The sequence below is a fragment of the Oculina patagonica genome, chromosome 10, assembly GCF_052425735.1.
Source record: "Oculina patagonica isolate OP01 chromosome 10, crgOcupat, whole genome shotgun sequence".
In the NCBI taxonomy this organism is placed as follows: domain Eukaryota; kingdom Metazoa; phylum Cnidaria; class Anthozoa; order Scleractinia; family Oculinidae; genus Oculina; species Oculina patagonica.
In genome coordinates, this window is record NC_135767.1 from 13502053 (window position 1) to 13527475 (window position 25423).

General features: G+C 38.7%; 2 protein-coding genes across 2 annotated transcripts; both read right to left on the minus strand.

The window, feature by feature from the left end:
- On the minus strand, positions 1-25371 carry LOC144629061 (carboxypeptidase B-like). Its single transcript, XM_078487230.1, has 10 exons — positions 25273-25371; positions 8421-8499; positions 6844-7062; positions 6259-6360; positions 4117-4221; positions 3591-3698; positions 2968-3058; positions 1763-1968; positions 916-1000; positions 1-388 (listed from the first exon to the last, which is right to left on the minus strand). The coding sequence occupies exons 2-10, from the start codon at positions 8478-8480 to the stop codon at positions 24-26; spliced, it is 1341 nt and encodes a 446-aa protein (XP_078343356.1). The 5' UTR covers positions 8481-8499; positions 25273-25371; the 3' UTR covers positions 1-23.
- LOC144667262 (uncharacterized) lies at positions 16210-20111 on the minus strand. Its single transcript, XM_078528661.1, has 4 exons — positions 19919-20111; positions 18235-18545; positions 16817-17303; positions 16210-16379 (listed from the first exon to the last, which is right to left on the minus strand). The coding sequence occupies exons 1-4, from the start codon at positions 20109-20111 to the stop codon at positions 16210-16212; spliced, it is 1161 nt and encodes a 386-aa protein (XP_078384787.1).
- Positions 25372-25423: the final 52 nt, after the last annotated feature.

Genomic DNA, 25423 nt, shown 5'->3' on the forward strand with positions numbered 1-25423 from the left:
TTAATTGATTCTGATACTTTTTTCTATTGTCTCGCTATATTTTCAGTTTCTCTTCTCTTCTTTTCTCTTCTCTTCTCTTCTCTTCTCTTCTCTTCTCTTCTCTTCTCTTCTCTTCTCTTCTCTTCTCTTCTCTTCTCTTCTCTTCTCTTCTCTTCTCTTCTCTTCTCTTCTTTTCTGTTCTTTTCAACAACTGTTTCCTTTTCTTTTGTCAAGATCGGTGTGATGGCTTTTAGGGCCGCCATGATTTCTCTTCCTGTAGGAATGATTTCGCACGCAGACAACAAAAATCCATTTGGGTCATCGTCTCCTGGCCTTAATTCCAAACCATAAGAGTGGACCACATTAAGTTTGTCATAGACATAGTCAACTGTATCTCCATACGTTGGATCTACAATAAACATGAAAATACACAAACTTTAAAATGCAAGGCTGATAAAGCAGCTGAAAACTAATATGTTATATCATTATTTTAAATCTGACCCAATATCCCAGATGGACAAAACCAACCTTACTCAAGGACATTAAATCGAAAGTGGGCAGGAAAAATGAAAAAAAAAACGGTTACAATAACTATAAAAGGATATGATGAAATACCGACATATGGTTGGCTGAGAATAATAAACAAAAACCAATAACAGTTGGAAAACAGACATAACATGCAAAAATGAACACAATAAGTCTTATCGCATGTTTTTATGCCAATAGGTGGGATTTAAAATTATTTCATTGAGTTCCCGGCGAGAGCCGAAGTGGTGTGAAAGGACAGCAGGTTTTTTAAGAGCTTATGTATGGTTTTCAGTTTTCAACTGCAGTCTGTGTTCTGCACATAGGTCACTTGCTTGTTAATTATTTATGAAAAAAAATACTGTCGGTGTAAGCTACGTTACTTAAGGAAAAAAGAACAATTTTGCTTACAGATGGTCGAAAATGTAGGTCCGTAATAGTACTGCTTTCCACTTGTGTTATATATAGCGTCTGCAGCAGCGCTCATCAGAGTTTCCTGTGATAAGAAGAAACTGAAATGATTAGCAGTGCATTTACCTTATAATAAACGCTGTATTTGTGCCCCTCCCCCCCCCCCCCCCCCCCCTCCCCCTTCGTATTGCGATTAAACTATTTAGGTCTGAAACAGTCGACACCATTCTGGTTAATTTTTGATCGACAAAAAGTCAAATGGGATACTCAATTTTCCTTAGAAATGGCCATGGGCGCCGCAGGCCGTTCAATACAGTATACACCCGCGACCAATAACCTGATTTTGTTAAACCTGTTAGGCCAACATTTGCCAGTTTAACAACCTTTTTATAATAACCTCTTTAGCCTAAAGTTTGGATATAAAATTATGTTCTTATTATTTTTAAATCATTAAAAATGTTTCCTTTAAGGGCAATTAGCTACGTCGTCATTCTGGATCTTCATTGGAGACACGTGGGAGCTTTATCACTCTAATTGTAATGTAAATGTCAATGTTCAAAATCTACGTAAAATATTACAGTATTATTGATACAATCACAAAAATTATAAACAAAATGGTATGCAAACTTCATGGAAGGAAAAGGCTGAGTCTCACATAAAACTTTATTGACCACAATGTAAACTTTTTCTTCGGGAAAATAAGAACCTATTAAGACTCTAAATAGCCTAAATTTGTGCTAATTACCATTTATGTAAGAACCTGTTTAGGCTAACTTGGGAAAATGCAGGTTCTTACTGGCGGGTTTTTACTGTATTCTTTAACAGTCTGCATAAATATGCGACTAACCATTTGACTATACTCTGTAGGCATATCGTCCTTCCATCCCCATGGCGACAACCACATCTGCGAATAAGAATGAATGTCAAAAAATGCCACCAATTCGGAACTGCGTTTGGCCAGATAATTTGCGACGTTCGAAGATTCTTTCTCCGAGAAAGGCCTATCTCCGGGATATACTTCACAGCAAAGGTCTTTTGAACATTTCCCTGTTCCTGTAAGAATAATAACAAAATCAATATGTAAAGCTATAGCTCGTCAGCTGTCAGTAAAAATGGGATTTTCGCTGGGCTGTTAGTTAAATTAGAGCCATTCGTCGGTTATTAGATAGAAACGTTAGTTTGTCCAGATTAGTTGGTGGTCAAGTGAGATATGGAGCCATAATTGCCTCAAAGTAAAGGTAAGTCTGCAGCGAGCCTAGTGACTCATAAAGGCCTGAGCTTATCCCGGTTTCTGTAGCATGCATGCATGCGCCGGTACCCAATTTCACACCTGGGTGGAGAGAAGCACTATGAGAGTAAAGTGTCTTGACCAACAACACAACACAATGATCCTGGCCAAGGCTCGAACCAGGACCACTCGATCTGGAATCCAGCGCGCTTACCATTAGGCCACCGCTACTCCCCGGCTCCCTCCTTCAGTTTTCATGGAAAAGAAACCCCGATATAACGGAACCCCGTTACGGTGGAACGTCGATACATGTACAACAAAGGGCCAAGGGACGGGCAAAATATCTTCGCTATAACTACGTTTTGTTTTATCGAGGTTCTTTTCCATATATTTTACTATTACTGGGGAGAAGAATAATGTTCGTAATACCGAGGACTTCGTTATGTAGAAGTATGTTAAATCGAGGCCCCACGGTAATTGGAAATAACGGAAAGATAACTTAACAAAGGTATGCTTCGCTTAGCAGATGTGGCATTTGCCGTGTTCCTTCCGCATTTACTAATAGCTTGCTTTCATTTAGACGAGTTCTGAAGTACGAACTACATTTCTGGTCGAATAAGGTCCAAAATCTTTCCAAATGTAATCCTCTTTGGCTTTTAAGATACATGTAGGTTCAACATCCTCTAGAATAAGTCCCGGTATTCTGGGAAATTTACTCACTATAGGTAATTTTCAAGAGAGAAGGTGGTCCATCAACAGGAGAAGGAAGTATGCCCTATCGGGAGGTGGTTGGGTGGTATTAGGCACACCTTTTAAACACTTACCCCATTGAACTGAATAAAAGTTCCGATTCAGGTCCACGCCAATGCATGAAGAATTCAATACTCGTCGATTTTTTCGCCAAAGACGGTCTTCCTATATTTTAGAAAGAAGAATTTCAATTTTCTTAGTCCTTGCGATATAACTTTCTACTTTTTGCTCGTTACTCGATCCTTTCTAGCGAAGTCTGCGTGACGACTTGCACTCCAGCAAAACATTTATTTCCCGAGGGGGAGGGGGGACGAGGGGTACTACCCTATAAACGCCTATACGCTATACGCGGGTATGTGCCGCTGGATGAGGTCTCATTTTTGACCTTCCAGGTCTGTGTTAGAATTCCAGTCAATCCGACCATTTTGTTTGAGATGGCATCGCTTAATGGAAAAAAAAAGTTATCAAGTTTATTGAAAATAAAAGCGAATTTTGTAGTACTGAATCGCTTCACTTCTGATCTGAGATAGGGAGTATAGATTAAACTCTTAAGTCTGAGATGGGATAACAAATTTAATGAGCTTTTTTGGTCTGAGACGGGTTAGGGGTTTCTAGAGCACCCCGACTTAAACTTTTCCAAGCACCCCCCTTCCGCCACGACATGCTATTGTTATAATATTTAATAATTTTTGCTAACCTTGTGTGTAAAATCATATCCGTCCACGTTTAAAACTGATAAGAAAAACCATTCAAATGTTTTCAACATGTCTGCAATTTCTTGGTCATTTCCTGTGGAATTCAGCAACTGAAAATGGAAAGGAAAATGCTAAAAAATGGCGTTTATTATCCTACCTCCCCTTTAAAATATATATAACTAAATTGAATTATTTGACCGGTGCATGTGCATTAAATGCATTTAGAACAATTTTTTCCCTCCCATTCACGTTTAATAAATAAACTCAAGCGTAAATTTTCGGTAATAAACAACATAAAATTAGTGATATTTCCAACTTAAATTTCATATTTTTAGGTTGGCGAGAATCAAATTTCCATCCTCGACATTACCAATGTAAAAACATTCCTTAAGTTGAACTATTATTTTTTAATTCCCACGTATAACTTGAAGCTTTCAAAATTCAACCCAGTGGTCTCAAAAAGGCTGTCGTTTTCTATTTAATGAGGTTATGAAAACAGTTATTGTGTTATAATTGAGTAGACCTTACTTGACGCATTAGGTACATGCATGTCGCAGGACTTATCCACTCCCTGGCATGAATTCCGCAAGTGATAAAAATCAAGCCCTGAGTGTTACTTGCGTTTCGTTTTATCTGTAAAACGCAACAAAATAAAAAAAAGTAAGTCAATAACAAAAACAAGGTACTGAACTCGTTTGCCAAATTACAGAGTAATAATTAACAATTATTCCATGAGCCCGCGTTGGATACGAGGTGGTAAATAGCCAACGAGGCGCGAAGCGCCGAGTTGGCTATAACGACTCGTATCCAACAAGGGCGAATGGAATAATTGTTTTATTAAATTCTTCTCAAGCTTAAATCGACTGGACATTTCATTTTGATGTAAACGAAGTGATAGTATGAGGAGGCGCAAAAATTTCTGGCGCGGTGTTCACTTCTTGAGTTGAATGAAACATACGAGGAAAGCGAGCGAGAGAGTTTTCTTCCCAAGATTTTCCTCGAACAATCCACTCTAAAGTCGTCTAAATATCCTGGAAATTGTGACAACAGTTACGATTTACGAGAAGATCTGAAGCAAAAGCTTTTCTGGAAACTACAAGTCTTGTCCAAGTCGAACGAAGCAAGTGTTTACATTGCACTTCTTTACGGCTCCACGGCTGTCATCAAGACTGCTATATTATTTGAAGCGAAATTGAGCTCAAAGTGGAACAGGTTTATTGAAGTATAAAAGGACAAAACCAATATTGAAAGGTAACAAACTTTACTAAAGTGCTGAGCCTAGTTTTATGACGTACACTGAATGAAACTGTGTCAGTTCGCCGTTCTTTCGTAAATTATTTGCTGCTTTTCTACTTTATTCACTCGCTCTTATTGTGTGTTTAAAAGTATTATTAATTAAACTTTTCGAATCTATCCTTTTGTTTTGCGTAGTTAAATTTACTATGGCATTTCTGTGGTTTTTGTAGGCACCGCTGATTATTTCTTGTTCATAAAGCTCGCCAGATTTGCTGTTTTCAACCATTTTTCTGATGGAACTGTCGCTTCCCGCCGAAAAATTTTACGCTGAGCGGTACTTGCCGCACTCATTTCCCATATAAGGTCAAACATAGGTATATGAGCTGATAACCGGGATTCAGTAAACCAATCAGAAAGCTAGAAATGCAATATTCGAGGTTGAGAATTTAATAACAAACAATAGTGCAAGGCTGATTATACGAAGTGAGAACAGTAGGTTTTGCGAGACACCACCGCGACTAGAACTGATATAGCAGGATTAAAATTGCGGACGTCTGTTTCGTCCTTATTAAGACTTATCAGCGCGGTGTAGCGAATCTAAATGACGCCAGCTCAATTAACTTAAAGAGGTTTTTTATGCACGTAAAACGTAAAAATTGAATGTTGAACGACGCAAAGGTATTGGTGTCTAACTACATGTAATGCTAAAACAAGAGAGGATGAGGGGACAGAGAGGTACTCTCCCAGTCTAGGCCTTGGGATATGTCAAAGACAGAAAAGTTATATTTAGCCGCGTTTAAAACGGAAGTGTCTGTTTTTGTTGGCTTCCGCACACGCCATTCATGATCAAGGCGTGAGAAATGTCATAAACAATAGCGGAAACGTTTCATTGATGGGAGCAAGTTGTGAAATTAAATTTTCGCAGGAAATATTAGGAATAAGAGATAGATTCTACAATTTTTTTTCAAATCCAATGGCTCGCGAAGAATAAAGTCAAAACCATATAAATTAAACCTGCATAAACACAAGGCAAACAGATAACAGATAACAGACCCCATGGCCAGTAGCAAAACAAGCTATTATAAGAAACTGGAGCATAGGATAATGGAGACGTCCTAGAGTTAGGTTGGCTTAGCGCGGGCCATTTGATATAAGCCATGCTCAGCTAATATGGTCGACAAAAATGAACTTCAGGTCTTTTGATCAAAATAAAATTAGCACGATTTGTCAATATTACGATATTTTCGTGACTTCCGCTCCGGTGAAAAGAGGCATTTTGAGAGTAAAGTGTCTTGTCCACGAACACAGCAGAATGACTCGGCCAGGGCTCGTACCCGGACCGCTCGATCCGGAGCCTAGCGCCATAACCACTCTGCCCCTGTTAGGATAAAACTGTCGATTATTATTTTCTAATTATAACAGAACTTGTCTTACCGTCATGCCTAACATATCTCGTTCCTCGTGTGACTTTCCGAGGTCTACAACCTTTGCCAAGGAGGGATGAGCGTTCGCTAGGCGATATAGCTCTCTGTGAATCTGTGTCGGAAAAAAATGTGCATGTGACTTCATACGTTGCTTCATTAATTCTTAAATCAAAGCTCGTCCTCTGATTGGCTTAATTGGTGTCTGGTAATTGATCACCCGTACGTGCTCCTGCGTATTTTGTTTTGAAGAAAAAAAGATTGTGTTTCACAACAGGTTTTAAACTGAAACATACAAAGTTAAACTCGAACAGTCTACTATTGATGTACCATATTGCAATCACGGATGTAATATGTAATAAGCAGACACCCTTTATTTTAGAGGTCCTTTGTCAAGATCGCATAAAATGCACCTACTTATAACTATAAACTGTCCTTTTATTCTATGTTCGCATTTTTAAGTTGATTCCTGAGCTGATTGAGGTATTGAAGAACAAAAAGCAATGGCTCTTGCTTGGGATCGAACCCCGACCACTTGGACCGAAGTCCAACGCGCTACTATTGGCTACACTTCTCCCAGAAGCACTATTCGACATACCTCTTCCAATGTATTGTAACAGTTGTCAAAATCATGCAACCCCTTATCATTTCCACAACACATGGACTGATTGTCAATCGATTCTTGTGAATCGGTTATTATTGCTATCTCAGCTAGAGATCGCTCATCTAGACGAGCCTTAAAGTCTTCAATAACATCTGGACGTAAGTGAACATGCACCTCTCTTCCTGCTAGTGACGGTGCCTTCCATACATCTACCTTAAAATTAAGAGGATAAGTTTTTTCGAAGAAGGGTTCATTTAGAGGTTTATATCTGACTGATTCAAACATATAAAAAAAAACTGGGTATTTCTTTTTATGCAAGCAAGCATGTTCTTTGCTTCTTCCTAACAAGGCGGGAAAATGTTATGGCTTTTGTAAATATATTCCAACCGTGGTGTTCAGTGCCGTTGTAAGGTAACTCTCTTTGACAGAGAGATACGCGCGCTTCCCGCACTTTAAGGGGCTAGCTAGGTAATTCTGTTTAGTTTTGTTAATTAAAATATTTACATAAACTTTAAATCGACAAAGCAAAAGTATTTTTATTTGGCACAATTACGGTCACATAACAAATAAGGATAATTTTCGAGCGTTGTAATTATACTCAAAGTAGTTAAAGGAGAAGTTCACTCCAGAATGGCCATTTATTTTCTTTACGCCAATAAAAAGTTTACACAAAGATATGTTATTCACCAAAATTTCAGCCTCCAACGTTCGCTATAACCCTGCGAAATCTTTCCCAAAACTCGACAACTGAACGCCGCCATCTTGGAGCTGGTAATGTATGCGTGACGTCAAAGAGATCAGCCTGAAGTTTGACGGGGAAATTTTAATAGTCGAAACTCCTTGTTTTTTGTATTTCTTGGAGCTCTGTTTGAGCAAAATAGAGCTGCACAAAGAGGCATTTTGACAAACAAAAGCCACTACGAAGAAACGAGGAGTTTCGAGTATTTAAATTTTCCCGCCAAACTTCAGGCTGAGCTCTTTGACGTCACGCATACATTACCAGCTCCAAGATGGCGGCGTTCAGTTGTCGAGTTTTGGGAAAGATTTCGTAGGGTTATAGCGCACGTTGGAAGCTGAAATTTTGGTGAATAACATATCTTTGTGTAAACTTTTTATTGGCGTTAAGAAAATAAATGGCCATTTTGGAGTGAATTTCTCCTTTAAAAAAACCGAATGGGCCTTTTGCAGCTTACGGTCACATGATACATATCCGCCATGTTGAAGGACAAGCTGGGGCATTCAAACCAAAGAAATGTCAAGCATGACTGGTAGAAATCGCTTTGTTTTGGATGTCCCAATGCGTAGCTTGCCCTCCAGCAAGGTGTTACCATGTACCACGTGATCTTTAGCTGCAAAGGGCCCATTCGATTAATGAGCGTACACATTCCAGACATTCAAAAACTTCTGGCTAATCTCTAGAGATGTTCTCGCCTTCTTTAATAGTGCTCATTTTCATCTGGGCGCCGTTACGTATAGCGCTGAAGGTTATAGTACTGATTTAAATGAAACGTCGCACTTTACTGAAGTATATTGTTTAGTCACTAGCAAGATTTTTTCTTACTTATACTTACGTCATTTCGAGTTTGCAGTAGTTCTGCCAGGGAGGCTACGTCATCATTCGACTGCGGCATCACTCGTACAAGCTTGTGACTGAAACATTAACATGCACCATATGTAGAAATGTTTATAGAAAAATGAGTATTAGGCATCTGTGTATCTGTCGATTTTTTGGATTCATATCGAAGTGAGGGGTGAACGGAGTTTGTGATAATCGTGCAAAACGCTACTTGAATGACTTCTATTTATTAGCTCCAGCTCCTAAAGCAACCGCGTTACGCGAGCCTGGGTAACTCCTTACTAATGATTAGCTACTTTGGCACGTGCAGAGCCTAAGGGTATGGTCTTTGACCCGTATAGATTATTCAAGGGTGTAAAATTTTGACCGTTTTGGTCTGAAATAGGGTTGGTATTTTGTACTTTGGTCAGAGTTGGGTACAGTTCTTGAAAGAAACTATTTTTTTATAATTTTTGTTGTTCACCACTTAAGAAGTGCAAATTAATGACAACTGTTTTTTGCAAACTGAAATACCAAATATTTATGCAAACTGAAGCTGAGTTCATTGGAAGGGGCCGGTCTAAAATAAGGTGTCGAGTTTGGGTCGTGTCTGAAAAAACGTAAAATAGCAGGTGGAATAGTAACTCAAATGTTTCAAAGAGGTTTTATGTTTGGATGGAAATCGTCCCCATTTTACATGTACATGACGCTAGCAGCGCTTACTACTGTGTAACTGTTATTATAGAATAAATATCAAGAAGCGTCAAAAATGTTTTACAAAATACAAACGTTTTGTTATATATCCCTTTTTCAGCGTCAAGGGAAAAATGAAGCTTTATGTGGAGGCGGGTGCGAGTATATAGTAGCGCGCATAATCCACTCAACTTTGCGCGAAGCGTGGGGCGAGCATGGTTCAACAAATGGTACAGGGTTTTCCGGTCATTTCTGTTGGTTTCCTAAGGATTTCCTTTTTTTTCGGAAAATTTTCATTGGAATAAGCTGTCCTATTACTTTTCAACGAAAAATTCCGGTTTTTCATGACAAATGGTAAACGACCCTGGAAAATATGTTAAACGAATTTCCGTTCAGCGTTTATTTCCATCTAAATTGGCAATATGAGGAAAGTTGACGATTTTTACATGACACAAGTAAGTTGCTCTATCTAAACTGATTTGTCCAAAGAATTCAAGACACCAACACTGGATTAACTTCAAACTCATTTCGGCCCTTAGTTATCAAGATCGCTTAGAAATAATCAAACAAACAAACAGGGTCTCGGAAAAAAATCAACAATAATGGATCCGAGAAAAGGGCCCTTGGAAAAAATATTACATATTGTTCGAAATCGTCTTTTCATATTTGTTTTCAATTTCGGCTACGGACAGTAATATGAAAAAAGGACATTATATATATCTTTCCGTTCACCGTTTATTTCCGTCTAAACGCAAGCAAGTTGCTCCGTCTAGATTAATCGGTCTAAAGACCTCAAGACACCAACACTGAATTAACTTTAAACTCATGTTGGCCCTTAGCTAGCAACATCACTTAGAAACACACAAACAAGCAAACAGAGAATCGGAAAATAATCAACAATAATAAATCTAAAAAAGCTCCCCCCCCCCCCCCCCCCCCATAAAAAAAAGAAAGAAAAAATGTTCGAATTCGCTCTTCTTTGAACCAAAATCGGCTACGGACAGAAAAACAAAAAAACAAAAGGACAATACAAAATCACAAGGTGCTCGCAGGTATTAATTAAAACGATTCAAAAATCAAAGGCACGAATCACCGGGACAACAGCAAATATATTGACTGCATCGCCAGTTTTAGTATGAAATCTATGTGCCCACTTATTTTTCGTTTGTTGAAAAATTAAACAATTCATGTATTTTTAGCATACTTTTTGTTACAAATATAACATCGTTTTTCAAAACTGTTGATCTGACGTCCTTTTACTACTTCAAATGTTTAATTGAAAATCACCTGAATTTAATATAAAACATGTTTATTGCACTAAAGAAAACAAAAAAAATCGGTCCACTTTTGCATCTCGATTTGCCAATATTTTCTGCCTGTTCTCAAGTTCTGTTACAATTACTTTTACATTTAACTAGCCCGGTGGCGGGTGACGCAAGATTTTGTTTTTGTACAACATTTAAATACTAAATATGACGATACATACATGAAAAATAATATCAAGTCAATCAGGACTATATTTTTTCTGTGTGGGTACATCTTAGGCCTAGTTCAGACATCGTGCTCCTGCCGTGCCGAACTAAATTGTAATTAGGTTCGACTGTAGCACGGCAAAAGCACGACTCTTGATTCAGACGTCGTGCCAGAGTCGTGCCAAATTCAGGAGTACTGAATCTACGTAACATTTAGTCAGCGGTGATCCAACAAAAATGGCGCCGTTTTCCAAATTGCAGCAAAAACTCAAAGAAAAGCAACAGAAAAAAAATTTCCTTTAGCGAGTACTGCGAATGCTTGTTTGTTTGCCTGACTAGTTTTCGAAAACTTGCTTATTTCGGATTCAGACCCGCTAGCTTCTTCTTCGCCCTGCTCCCTGTCATTAGTGTCATCTACTTTGTTGAATGAAACATCCTCGACGTGCTTTTTAGCAGAAAAATATTCATTGTATTCCTTTGGCTGGCCGCCATGGTTTTTGCCGTCTGGCAAGAATAAAATTCAATTTGCATACTTTTAAGTATGCAACTGGTGACGATGTTAAAACATCGTCACCAGGGTCTTCTCCGTTTTCAAAATGGCGGCTAAAACGGAGAAGACCCTGGGAACGAGGTTGTGCGCATACTCCGTAATGGAGAATTATTCTCGAGTCTCCTCGCGGGAACGTAATCCCGCCAAAATACATTAATATAATTTATGAATTTGGTTTGGTGCGGCAAAAGCACGACGTTTGAACCGCTGCCGTGCCAGAGTCGTGCGGCACGACATGCCGTGTCGAACTAAATTGCTTTGCCGAACTCAATTCAAAAGTTTGATTCAGACGCCGTGCTTCTGCCGTACTTTTGTCGAACTTAATTCCTGAATTTAGTTCGGCACGGCAGGAGCTCGATGTCTGAACTAGGCCTTAGTAATGCAATAGCAATATGGATTTAAAACATTCGTTTTATAGTCCCCCCTTTATAGTCCAAAATGCCGATATTTTAAGCAAGACACATCTGTGATATCTGCTGTAAATTACTTTGCGTAATATGCCGGACCAGCCTTTCTTTTGAACGAGTCTATATTCATTTATTTCCTCTACATAATAAGAACGTCCTTCAAGTAAAGAACAGTAATTCATGAATTATGTTCATTTGACGATGAATTATGTTGTCTTCAGCAAACGAGCAAGGAATATTATAAAAAAAATGTTCAAGGTGTTCTTTCAATCGTCGATTGAAATCTGAAAGCGCGCTTAGGCGGTGGCAACGAGGATATTCTGTGGCGGACACATAATATGTTGGCCATGGTGTTTTCTTGGGAAAACAAATGGGGAAACATTTGTTGCGGACACAAAATGTTTCTGAAAGAGTTAAAAAGCATATTTGTGTCTCGAACACAAATTTTGTGTTCGCAACAGATGTTAAGCGCGCGGGAAAACAGGGAAACGTTTGCAACCACCTTTAAATGTTGAGTGAACCGTTACAACTGCAAAATATACAAAGAAAACTAATAAGTAAGATTTTTGCAAAGTCAAAGAACCTGGTTAAATCTTAAAAGCGTAAAGCGAGTCATAGCTTGCCCACAAAATTCCGCGCCGTCTCTAATAATTGCAGTCCGCGAAACCTATTTGACAACGGAGTTCTGTTGAAATTTATCACCCAGAACATTCGCGATTTTTTTTTTCACAGAGATTAAACAGAGCCCTTTTAAATTCTAAATTTAATATTTTCGTAAATGATTCAACTTACCCTTTATAGCGCTTCCGACCCTGAATTTGGTGAGTGCTGAAAATAATTAGTACAACGAATCCAAGTTGAAAATAGCATCTTCCAGATATCTTCATCTTATTCCAGAAGATAAACAGTAAACCGATCTGGACAAAATTGGTTCCTCCAGATTCTTTAGTAAGATCCTTTCACAGTTTTTGTTAGGCTGAAACTTCACTTCCTCAATCAAAATTCTATGTGTTTTCGACTGTATTCATTGTTAATCAACAATTACTTTTTACTTAAAATATCAATACGTTACCAAGAAGTCAGGCGACAAGAATTCAACAGAATTATCAAGCTGGACGCATTGGTGTGATTTACGATTAAATTCCCCGAACCAATTGAAAAAGAAATTATGTAAATCAGTTAGAAAAAGACGTATTTTGAGATTTTGAACAGTGGATTGATCATATGCAGTGTTCCAATATTCGTCATTGTTGTTTCTAATAAGACCTTCACGCTCAAACAAAACAAATGCTAACGAAGTAAGCCCTTGCTTTTCGATACCACTTGTTAAAAGCGCAATATAAAAGGAAACAAGTAGAAAAATAAACCTTTCATCCTGTGTTCTTATTTCTAATATTTAACGCTCAGTGCTATTTTGGGTCAATTTTTGTTGTCATTGCTTACATGGTATCAGATCGCGATATTTTTTTTGCAATTCACTAGTAAAACAAAGAATAGAACATTGAGAAACGTTTCCAAGGTAATAAAAGTCCCTTTAAAGATCGGGCAAGTTTCGCCACCTTTAAGGTCGCGGGGGACACCTGAGGCTCATCATTATGCATTTATTTAAAGCGTATGCACGACGTGCAACGACTGACATGGACGACTTTACGAGATATTCATGACTGGATAAAAATATGGGTGCGTGCGCGTGATTTGAAAAACAAATCCCTGTTTCTTTGATATTTTTTACCAATTTAAAACAACACTTAGCTTTATACTTTTAAATAGATTGTAGGAAGTCTATGAGCCTATTTCCATTCAAATTTTCAAAATTTCTGCAACTCTGAGTAATAATATTCGGCGTAAACAATCGTGTCCTCTTTAAAAACGCATTGTTCTCACTATAAAAGCGTGGAATATAATTACCATAATTACATCTCTCCTTTGGGAACTGATCGTGTTTTGGTCGGGACACCTTCGGAAATCTCAAAGTTTGGACTTTTCCGACAATTTTGTGGCAGAGAATACAGCGCGGATACAGAACTTCATGACTTGCCACTCCCGATAGGTAAACTTTGAATACTGTAGTGTGTCATAACAGAAGCGGAATTTTAAAAGAGCGCTTTAAGAAAGAGGTAGAAGGCATTAAATAAAAATTTCCGCCTTTAAGCCGCCATAACTTGCTGGTAAATTTTAAATTAAAAAATCCGCTTCTGTTATGACACTCTTGAGGTATTGACTGATCAGTTTTTGACAAGATCACAGTGTGCTGTGCCAAAGTCGATCCGTAAACTCTGCCACAAAATCATGTTCTTTCCAATTTGGCACTAACGAGGCTATAACATCGCCTTTAAGTGCAATCTACCAAATAAAAGATGACATACATAATATTTCATCATTTCTTTATGTCTCTGTAAAATTTGAGCTTAATCGCACCCATAACCACCGAGAAATAAGCGTTTTAAAAGATGCAGGTCAAGCAAAATTTCGCTTCATGAATTTATTCATGTTGTAGTATCCCCCGCGACCTTAAACCAGATTTTAAATTGAAGTTTCTCCAAGGAACAAAAGCTTTCTAATTCAAAATTTTAGCAAGTATAATTTTTGCATATAAACATTTTTTTTTTGGAGTCATTGCCAGCTTATATTGTGCCCTTATAAAATTACAGCACGTAACACTCATAAAAACGTTCAGGTTAGGTTTTATTTTGGTTCTGTCCTCGTCTATAAGAAGCAAAACAAAGACCGAGCAGTACACTACAACGAGAGAACAAAATGACAATTACATAGAGTTAGGGGCTTTAGAGATAAAGTAAAAAAATATATTTTTTTTCACAAAATTATTTTAGCAATAAGAGATAAATGTTTAAATAAATACAGAGATAAGGTATAACAGCTCAATTTTAGGGATAATTAAAATCAAAATAATTGGGAAAACATCGTTGGCACATTTAGGGATGACGAATGAATGCGTGCAAAATTATTGGGATAAGGGGTAACGTAAACATTAATGCAAAATTCAACCGGCTGCTCGTTTGTACGTATCTGCAAGAGCAGAGAGAGACTTGCCATTCGAAATTGCAACACCAAAATTATTTGCCACAATAGTACGTTTACTAGCATTCTGAATTATAACTGATAGTTTGCTGTGTAACCTAAAGTAATTTTACAGCTTAAGAGGCGGTTGCGCAACTGTGATAAACCTTTACTACAGCGGACAAACTGGACAAGACTGCCTGGGCCCCATTACCTAGTTTGTGATTTAACCCCGGGGGAGGGGACTCCCATATGAAACGGACGGGGATGCTCGTCGGAAATTTTGAAAAGAACCCCTAAAAGAGACCAATCTGGGTGTGGCTCAAGCCTTTCTTGACCCCTAAAAGATACCAAAAAACTAAGAATGGAGTTTATATTTGTATATTTCTTCGTGTGTAACCCTAAACAAGACCATTATGGCTAAAAATATTGGCGTTTTGGGCGTTTTTTCCCGGAACACCCTAAGCGAGACCAAAAGTCCAAAATTTACACCCCTAAGCGAGACGACGAGCATCCCCGTCACTTTCATATGCGAGTCCCCCCCGGGGATTTAACCAAGCATCACCGACTAGCTGATGCCACCCTTTAATCCCGAGACGTCATCCGTCTACACGAACAGTTAAAGAACTAGTGACTGATTTTTATTACAAGGAAAGGCTAAATACAATTTCACACGTTGCTTTCTCGTACTAAAATCATCGTAAACGATTGCTGAGAGGTCATCCGTCTACACGAACAGTTAAATAACTAGTGACTGATTTTTATTACAAGGAAAGGCTAAATACAATTTCACACGTTGCTTTCCCGTACTAAAATCATCTTAAACGATTGCTGAGAGGTTTCAAGGAACACAACCTGCAATTAGTAACTCTAGCGTGAACGTTCATGGAAGCATTTCTTTTAACGCAACGTGACAATATAGCAATTAAGTAAAGTATCGATAAGGTATGTCGTAAGCATAAAAAGCTTTTCTTAAAACCTTTACGCTTTGAGTTCGAAATGACCTTATTAGTTTACGAGAAATTATATGAGATGCTTCACAGTTGTCGCTTCACAGTGTTCGTTTATGGGAGGCGCGGTGGTCTAATGGTTAGTGCGCCGGACTCCGGATCGAGCGGTCCGAGTTCGAGCCCCGGCCGGGGTCACTTGTGTTGTGTTCTTGGACAAGACACTTAACTCCCATAGTGCCTCTCTCCACCCAGGTGTATAAATGCATATGGGTACCGGCGACATAATGCTGGGGGGGGGGGGGGGGGGACCCTGCAATGGACTAGCATCCCATTCAGGGGGAGTAGAAATATTCCTAGCCGCTTAATGCTACGGAAACCGGGATAAGCTCCAGCAGTATGGGCCGCTTGGCTCATGGCTTACGGCAGCGGTCTCTTACGAAATATACTAATTATAAAGTTTGAGTGACTTTTCAAACAGGGTTTTTACAATGGTGGTCGTAAGGGTAGTCACAAGGGTAGCCATTTCCGAGTTACCCTTTGCCTCTGTTTCAAAACGAGTCTACGTGCGAAACCATTCAAATGAAAATAAGTTTGATTTGCATGAAAATGGACTTGTAGGTGAAACTCATTTTCATATGAATGGTTTCGCACGTAGACTCGCTTTGAAACAGAGACAAAGGGTAACTCGGAAATGGCCTATTTCTACCCGCTTTGCCTACTCGTTAAGATGGCATCGAAATCCGCGATAAGGCCTATCGTTGCTGGTTTTTGAAGCACACCAAGGAGGACCAAACTGGCCAAACTGGCCAAACTGGCCAAACTGGCCAAACTGGCCAAACTGGCCAAACTGGCGAAGACATTCTGAGGTGTCAGGTGATGTCCAGTCTTTAAAAATGGAAGTAAACGCATGAGCAAAATTTAAGACTGTACAACAACACAAGCAGTATTTTATTTATTCATTTTAATTTGTTATGCAATTGAATGTACAATGAAACGAATCCACTAAAAATGTTTATCTACAAGTAATTATAGCTAGCATCTAAGAAGTTTGGTCGTTGACAGCTCATCTAAAAAACTAATTATAATTACTTAAAAAATAACCGTTGGTCTATTTCTACCTAAGTAAAATACTTTGTTTTCGGGTTTTCTTAGATTAAAACTTAGTATAAAAATGACGTAATGCAATACATCGTAGTTTCATTTTACCTTACGATTACTTCAAACAATAACATTTTTTCTCATAAGAAAATAATAAATTAAAATTATTAAAATGATCAAATTTAAAAATTTTCATACTAAAATGTCAGAAAGTTATTGTTTACTGTAGTCTCCGTTGCAGTACTCTCGAATTCCCGACAGCCCTTGCAGGAGGTAATCACGTGAATTTTCCCGTTTGTCTGACATCTTACGAAACTGGTTTGCGTAAGTCCTGGGTAGTTTTTCCACGAAAGCTGGCGATTTTGCAGAATGCCGCAGCCGGGACGGTAAGTTGTCCTCCTGGTTTGGCGGGAAATCCATATCGACAGATTCAAACCGGTTTGACTGGATTGGGCAGCAAGGACAAGGCGTTTCCTCAGGTGGGTATGCTGGTAAGTTTCTCGGTGAATACCCCGCGGGGCTCGGGAACTGCGGTGGTCCTCGAAGGCCTACATTCGCAGGATAAAATGGATTTCTGAAATGAAGGTCGCTGTAGGACGCACTGGGGGGAAGCGGAGACCGGTCAAACTGGTTTGGCAAGCAGGTCTGAGGGCGAGCAGCTGTGGATCGTTCTTGTCTTCTCAACTTGGCGCGACGATTTTGGAACCAAAACTATAAAGATGAAAATATGGAATGTAGATATTATAAATTTATTTGAAATTTACGATACACTAAGAATAACAAATCCATTATTTATAGAGAGTGTCACTTTCTGTTGCTCGAGAATAATTATTTCCCCTTCGCGTTATCAGATATAATATTGAACTTGAAAACATCGATCCCGAAATAGTGTTCTGTTTGCAAATTGTTAACATTATTGTCTCTCATCACTGGGAAAGAGTTGTTCCAAACAAAATGCTTTGTTTTTGTGATAAAATGTTTTAGATTTTAGGCAGTCTGGTTCAACATGTTTTTTAAACGTTAACAAAACAAATAGTTTTGCACTTAAAAAAAAACATTTCGTTCATAGCACAAATCTCGGACACTGGTAGAAGAAACTGTTTTGAAGCTTCATTTTAAATCGCCATAGCTGTCCACCAAAGTGGACAGTGTATCAATATTTAGAACACAACCATACATTCCCGTGTAATTTTCAAATATTACTTTTCCAAAACTTGGTTATAAAGATCACTGCAAAGAAATGTCTTTGATGAAAACAATATGATATTATTTTGTTGAAACGAGCTATTTTGTGCATTTAATAAGAAAAATACCAATGAACATTGCACAACTTCGTTTCTTATCCGGAATCATTAATTATTTAGAGAGTCATTGGAAATAAAATCGTTAAAGCATGGGGATGCTAACGCATTTACGGTGCTCTTAATCAAAGGCAAGGGATCTTTTTTTTTTTCCTTTAAAGGTGGATTTCCACTGACGCGTAATTTTTTACGTGCGTAAAAAAATTAGAGACAATGTATGAACGGCTTGCGTACACGTTTACGCAGGCCGTTCATACATTGTCTCTAATTTTTTTCACGCACGTAAAAATTTACGCGTCAGTGGAAATCCACCATAAGTGTACAATAGAAAAAACTCTTACCCGAATATTCCTAGCTGTGAGTCCAAGTTTTTGTACCAATTCATCTTCATCCTCTGGCATTAAATATGGCCGCTGGGCGAACACTTTCTCGAGTTCCCATACTTCGATCGGCGAGAATGTAGTTCGCTGCTTTTTCTTTCGCGGACGCTCGGCGGAGTTCGGAGCTGATCGGCCAGTGTCGTCGCTTTCGCGACCGCTGTCAACGTCGGTGCTCGGGTTGTCGGAGTCAACGCTCGGTGAGTTGTCGGAGCTTTGTCGGCTTTTGTAGTTGGCGTTTCCTATACTGCTTTCGGTGTTTGAGTCACCGCAATCTGGAACAGAAAAGTAATGAAGGGCATTAGCAATGATCAGCTTTTATCCAAAAACAACAAGCGCAATACTTTGAAAACGAAACAATATGCTGATAGAGCTCTGATGAAAGAAAACTTTCGAGAAAAAAAAAAATAAGGAAATCAGTAGTAATCCGCTTTCATGCGAACACAAAATAATTATGATAAACTTAGAAAACGAAACAATTGCGATAGAAAAACTGTTGAAGAAAGAAAGCAAAATAATTAATGATGAAATTTATGATAAAATGCCTCTCCGTTTGTTTTTTTTTTTTTTGTTTTTTTTTTAATTGACCTCGATTGCATGAAATAACATAAAAGAAATTACAATATCGTTTAGTGTTGTTATACTGATACAGCATGCTGCGCGGTTTATTAAATCGATATACGATGAAATGCAAGCCTGTCTCTAATGTAAAGAAAAGCTCAAATAACTTGTGCGCACAGGCAAGCGAGATGCATGTCACATTCACTTCCAAGCCTGAATTCATCAAAGCAACTTGGCTAAATTGAAACTTTTACAAGATTCTAAAACAGTTTTGGTCAAGTTAAACTACAACACCACGCGAGAAAACACTTTTCCAACTTTAATAAACCATTTTCCGTGCGCTCACTTTATTTGACAGTTTTGCCTTCAACCTCCAAACAAAGTTTATCATAATAAATTTCAGACGAATAAACTTTCGAACAAGATATTAGAACGCCCGAATTCTTTTTTTAGTCCAAACTTTTACGGTCAGAACAGTTTTCGATAGTATGCCGACAGCGGAATCCAGGATTTTCGAACGCTTCATCAGTTCGCAACCTGGAACCAAACTAGTTTCCAATGGATTTGCTTCACTAAAGTGATCACTGCAATTTTACCCCGAATTTCCCGAGCCTCCAGTTTCTCGTAGCAATTTTCGTTAGCCATGAAGGTTCGAGAACCCGAAATTCTACAGTAGATTTAGTTCGAGTAGATCTTCAAATTACTGCAATTTGAAGAATTTTGTAAAGCAAGAAAAAGCTGTGAATGCGACTTCATTCGCCAAGACAACAAATTTAATTTCAATTTTGAATGCCGTCAGCCAATAAATTGAATTTTCAAAGCGGTCGGAACTATGTTCAATAAAGCCAACATTACTTTGTATATATTTGTATTCGCTTACATGCTTAACTTACACGTTTCCTCGCTTTGTCATACTACGTTTACAATTTGCCACAAATTATCCCCCGGCTAACGTATTTTAGTCCGACGTTTATCGCCGGAGCATTTTCGTAGTTGAAGTAGATATTTAATGAATGATTGTGGTCCCTTCTCTTATTGATGACATAAACGTACATAATAAACAAATAACAACGTAACTTCGACTTACCGAGTAGGCGTGTATCTGATTGAGATTGAACGGAGGCTTCGTCAAGACCCAAAATCCGGGATATAGAAAATGATAGCTGCGGACTTGTCGGTGGAGCTGGTACAGAGGATGCTCTGATCAGTGGAGGACTGGGCGATGATTGAGGTACAGAAATCGCAGACGAAGAACTAGTCATTTGAACACTCGAGGCCATATTTTCTAAGTACAATTAATATACAACTCACTAACAATCCTTCCCTTCTGAACTGATCTGACATGTGCTTTGCTCGCCGGAACGACAGCCCGCTTATATCCAACACCGGCTGTCAATCAAACCGATCAAAGGCGGCCGATATTTTTCATGTATCTTTGAACCGTCGACCTTACTCATCGGCGGGAAAAATATACAAATAAACGAACTACAACGCTTCAGAACTATATAAGCAGCCGCGTACAACTTTGACGGCAGTAAACTGCCGCCAACTGTTTTTGCCGCCACGATGAAAAAGGGGAGAGGGAGAGAGTTATTAAGTTTAATTTCGCAAAACAGTTTTTTTTCTTTCTTTTTCATTGCCATTTATACCAAATGCGAAAGTTTTGAAACGAAAAACAAATATAAAATAAACAAGAAAAGCGCCCCTGATTTTATCTATAATTTGCTACTCCCCTACTCCAGGTTTTTCTCCACGTACTTCTGATAAAAACTTAATTCAGTTGAACCAAACTTAAAACACGACGTAACACTGGCACATCTGTATAAAGCGGCACCGCATTGAGCTTTTTATTAAGCAGTCAGTTGTCTAGGTCCCAAAATTACATCACACAGTTACTTTAAACTTTACCTTTTTTTCAGAAGTCACCTCTATTAAGCTCTAAAGATCCCAACTAGAGTATTCTATTATTGTTTTACTTGAAAACCGTGGGAGACGGCCGCCGTTAGACAAATGGTTAGTGCGCTTGACTCCGGATCGTGCGGTCTGCAGGGTTCGAGACCTGGCCGGGGTCACTGTGTTGTTGGGCAAGACACTATACTCTCATAGTGCCTGTCTCTATCCAGGTGTACCCCGTTAAAGTGTATATGACATGAAAAATATTTTCTGCTTTTTTGAAAGGCCTTTCGAAATACAGAAGAATGGCGTTTTTCTTTACGAAATATCTTTTTTCGTTTCAGAGATAGTGACGTTTTTGTATTATGCAATGTATTATCTACAAGAAATTAAACGTATTTCAAATTAAACGTATTTCAACAGCAACATAACGTTTTCTATAAAGTTCCCTGTGTAACTGAAACTCTGACCGTAACCGTACTAAATCAACTCTACTAATGAACCCAATTGAAAAAGTCGGTAACTTTACTTTGCACAAAAGCTTTTAGCTTGTGACACAACCAAGCGGACTTAAGTCACGCTAGTAAGCTACTCTTTGTAATAAAGTTGTTTTAGCTCGTCGAATTCTGTCATTTTTGACCATGGTGAATTTACCAAATAATCGCGACAATGAAAATTAACAGTGCACACATAAACAGTGTCCGTAAAGCGGGGTTGACAATGTATGACAGTTTGTCACTCGGGGCACAGAAAAGTGTCCGTATTAAAGCAAATTTATATGTAATATAAATGCCAATATACATGTAATATAAATTAAAGTTAATGTGACAACCATGAAAGGAGTTCAGAGAAGTCATAAGATCACTTTATTCAAATACGCAGATCTGTCACGCAATATGCTGCAAGACTATCACTCTTGCGTTACATTCAAAGGTCAAACTCACTTTTGAGTGTGATGCGCTATTCGGGCTGGCCAATCACATCGCCCCTTTTCTATTATGTCAATCAAGGCCATGCGGTTTTATCTAGACTTGGGTAGTTTTACTTCGAATTCTCTGAGCTGCCTAAAAGAGTTTTCACAATAATTCCCACCCACCCAACCCTCTTTGGTTCTCCTTTAGCTTAGTATTTGTAAAAATGTAGGCAATGTTTTAGTTCTACGCACATATCCGGCTATGTTAAGGGTGTTTATTATATAACTATTATTATTTTTAAACGTTAGCCATAGCTGATGGACTAAAGAAGCAAGCCCGCATTTATAGACATTATTCTATTATTATTTCCATTTTGTATGCTTACTTACGTTTAGAGCTGATGGACTTAAGCAGCATGCCTGCTTACAGAAACATTGTTTTTTTTTATATTGTTATCATTTTGTATGCTAGCTCAGGCTTAGAGCTGTTGGACTTGAGCAATGTGTCTGCTTTTGAGATATTGATATACATGTAACCGTTAGCTTTAGTGTCGAGCTGGCATGTAACAACTCGACCATTCTGTTATTTGATTACTGTCATTTCTGAACTTCTTCAATAGCTTTAGACCATCTTAACTAAGCATTGTCTTTTCTTATAGTTAATAAACCACGGGAGGGGATGAAGTGCTCTGTACCATTCGCCCTTTTCCCCCATAGCCTCACAGGGTCAGCTTTCCCCTTATAGTGGGGCCCCCCAGTGTTGCTGTTGTTGGTTGTTGTGATTGTTCCCAAGGGTCCTAGAGATTAGGACCCCAGTTTCTTGGGAACGTTCCCAAGGGTCCTAGAGATTAAGACCCCAGTTTCTTGGGAACCAGGGCATGTGGTTGTGTTTGTTCCCAAGGGTCCTAGAGATTAGGACCCCAGTTTCTTGGGAACTAGGGCTTCCTGAAAGGAAGGAGAGGATTCCAGTCTCTCGTTGCCAACCAACTAACCTGTGATACATGTACCCTGCATGATTTCTATTGATGATTCTGATTGACAACTCGAGCACTTCATCCCTTACCCCTTTTCTCCCACTGAACTTGTTGTCTTGCTTTGACTTCATGGGTTGGGAACATTAAGCGGATCAATTTTAGCGAAAAATGTATGAGGCTTTTGTCGGGACAACGAAACTGTCCGTAATACCGGGGTGTCCGTATTAAGCGGGTGTCCTTAAAGCGGGGTTCCACTGTATTTAGTATTATTGGGTACCAGCGAATTAATGCTGGTAGTAATACACCCTGCAATAGACTAGCATCCCATCCAGGAGGTAGTAGAAAAACTCCTTGTCGCTAATGCTACAAAAACCGGGATAAAATCCGACGGTATAGGCCGCTTAGCTTGACGCCGACTTTCTGCGTATCCCTTTGCTTAAATTCAACGGCCACTTTAAAGTTATCCTGAAAATGTCAGTCTTTTCCGCTATCAGACTATCCGTCTACCGGGCAAGAGCTAGCCACCCTGGATTTTAAGCTGAGTGCGGGACACGACTAATATTTGAGGCTACTTTGAAACGTTGTGAAAAAAATATGAAAACCGTCTTTAATTTGACTTCTCTGAAAACATCCAAGCATAAGACGGGTAACTCCTGGATAATTTAGATATACAAGATCTAATTACGATAACAAATTTTCGCGATTTTGACTCTTGTATTGTACAAAAATTCACGCAGTTAAAACTCAAGACAAAGTTAATGGAAAGTCAATTTAAGCTTTCAACCTGAACTGGACGGTACCATATTGAGTGGTCTCTCTTTATTTATTAGACGGTTAGTTGTCAAGATCCACAAATTGCACCACTAAATTACTGTAACCGCAAGCAAACCGGAGTGAAAGCTAACCGCAAGCAAACCGGAGTGAAAGCTAACCGCAAAGAAATCTAGATATGAAGGCTAACCGTAAGCAAACCGAAGTGAAAGCTAACCGGTCCTCGTAGAGGCTAACCGAAGCGCTGTTAGAATTCTGACTTGAGTCCTGGCTCGAATCCTTAGCTTGAGTCCTGAGCTAGAGTCCAAGCTCACGTCCTGGCTCGAGACCTGACTCGTTATTTGGGTATCCTCGAAAAAAGCTCTTTCGCCAACAGCAAACTATTATCAGTTTGCAATTGAGAGACTAAATTAACTATATTTTAGTTCGAGTACCAGCAACCGTTGGAGAATCGCAATCTCGCCTGCCCTTTTTTCAAGCTTTGTTAACATGAATTGCTGCTTTTTACTTGATCTTTTTATTATATAATATTTGTTTTGTTGTTGTTGTTGTTGTTGTAATTGTTTTGATTTCATGAAATAAAACAAGAATGAATCAGGCGTTATGTTATGTCACGCTTTCATGTATGTATGCTCATGAAAATCATTGTGCTCTCCAAAAAGTATTACAGTTGAACCCCGATAACTCGAACCTTCGAGGGAAATTGGAAAAGGTTTGAGTTAACGGAGGTTCAAGTACCTTATTACATAAAATTTTCGCGACACTTTAATTTCGCGAATTTCGCGATTCTAAAAAAATCGCGAAATTAAAGTGACGCGAAAAATAAGTGTCGCGAACATAACATGACGCGAATATTAAGTGACTCGCGTATGTCCGTAATCAATGTAAATGGATGTTGTCGTCAATTGACTCACTTGTAGACATTGTGAGAACTGCTCTGTTGTTGCTATTGCCGAGAGTAAGTCCCCCTGCGTTTTTGTTAAATTTGACGTTATTGTTCCTTCGGTGAAGTCGTTTTATATAATTCAAAGGCATGTCAAAATAGATTGCCAAGAAAATGTAAATTGTGTCTCACTCAAAAACGCGAAATTAAAGTGATTCAAAATACTAATTTTCGCAAAATCGCGGCACTTAAAAGTGCCGCGAAATATGTGCACCTCAAAATCGCGAAATTAACGTGTCGCGAATATTTCATGTAATAAGGTAATCAAGGGTAAAATTAGTAAGAAAATGACCTGAAGGGGAATTGAAAAAGGTTCGAGTTAGCGGGAGGTTCGAGTTATTGAGGGTTCGAGTCAGTGGAATTCAACTGTACCTACCTATTATCGCCCCCAAATGAATCCCGATAACTCGAACCGCCATTGCGAATAAAGAAGGTTTCGAGTTATCAGGGTTCGAGTTACCGAGGGTAACACTGAGAAAATGACCTGGGGAAATGAAAACGTTTCGAGTTAGCCGGAGGTTTGAGTTTTTAAGGGTTTGAATAATCAGGATTCAACCGTACTTTTCATATATGTGTGCTCGGCCATTAAAAGAAAGTACGAGTTTCGAAATTAAGTATCTAGCAATGTTTTGTTTGATAAGCACTGAAGTGAGACAAGTAACGTTCCAAAAGATGTCGAAAGCGATTCAATAAACGATATCTTGGCTATCCCTATATAGGCCTTTCTTCGCTTTTCTTCTTCGCGGTGGCTATTGCTGCTTGCATTCAAAGATTCGTTGCCTTAGTTATGTCTTTGTTATCCCAGTTATTTTAGCAGCAAATATATATGATTCGCGAGAATCAATTCATGCAAATTTTGGTGAAAACACTTATGAATTCAATTAAAATTAACGGAGCTAAAATGTTTCACGATCGGAAAAGCACTTCCATGCAGATTAAGACTGTACATATTTTTGCACTCCTTCCATTTTGTCCAGCGTTAAGTTGATTTTAACGCATGATAGCCGGGTTTTTCCATTTCGAAACACCAATTCGTGCAAAAATGCCTTTAGGAATAATACCCCTGAATGGAGTAGGACAATTAATGGCAACCCTCTT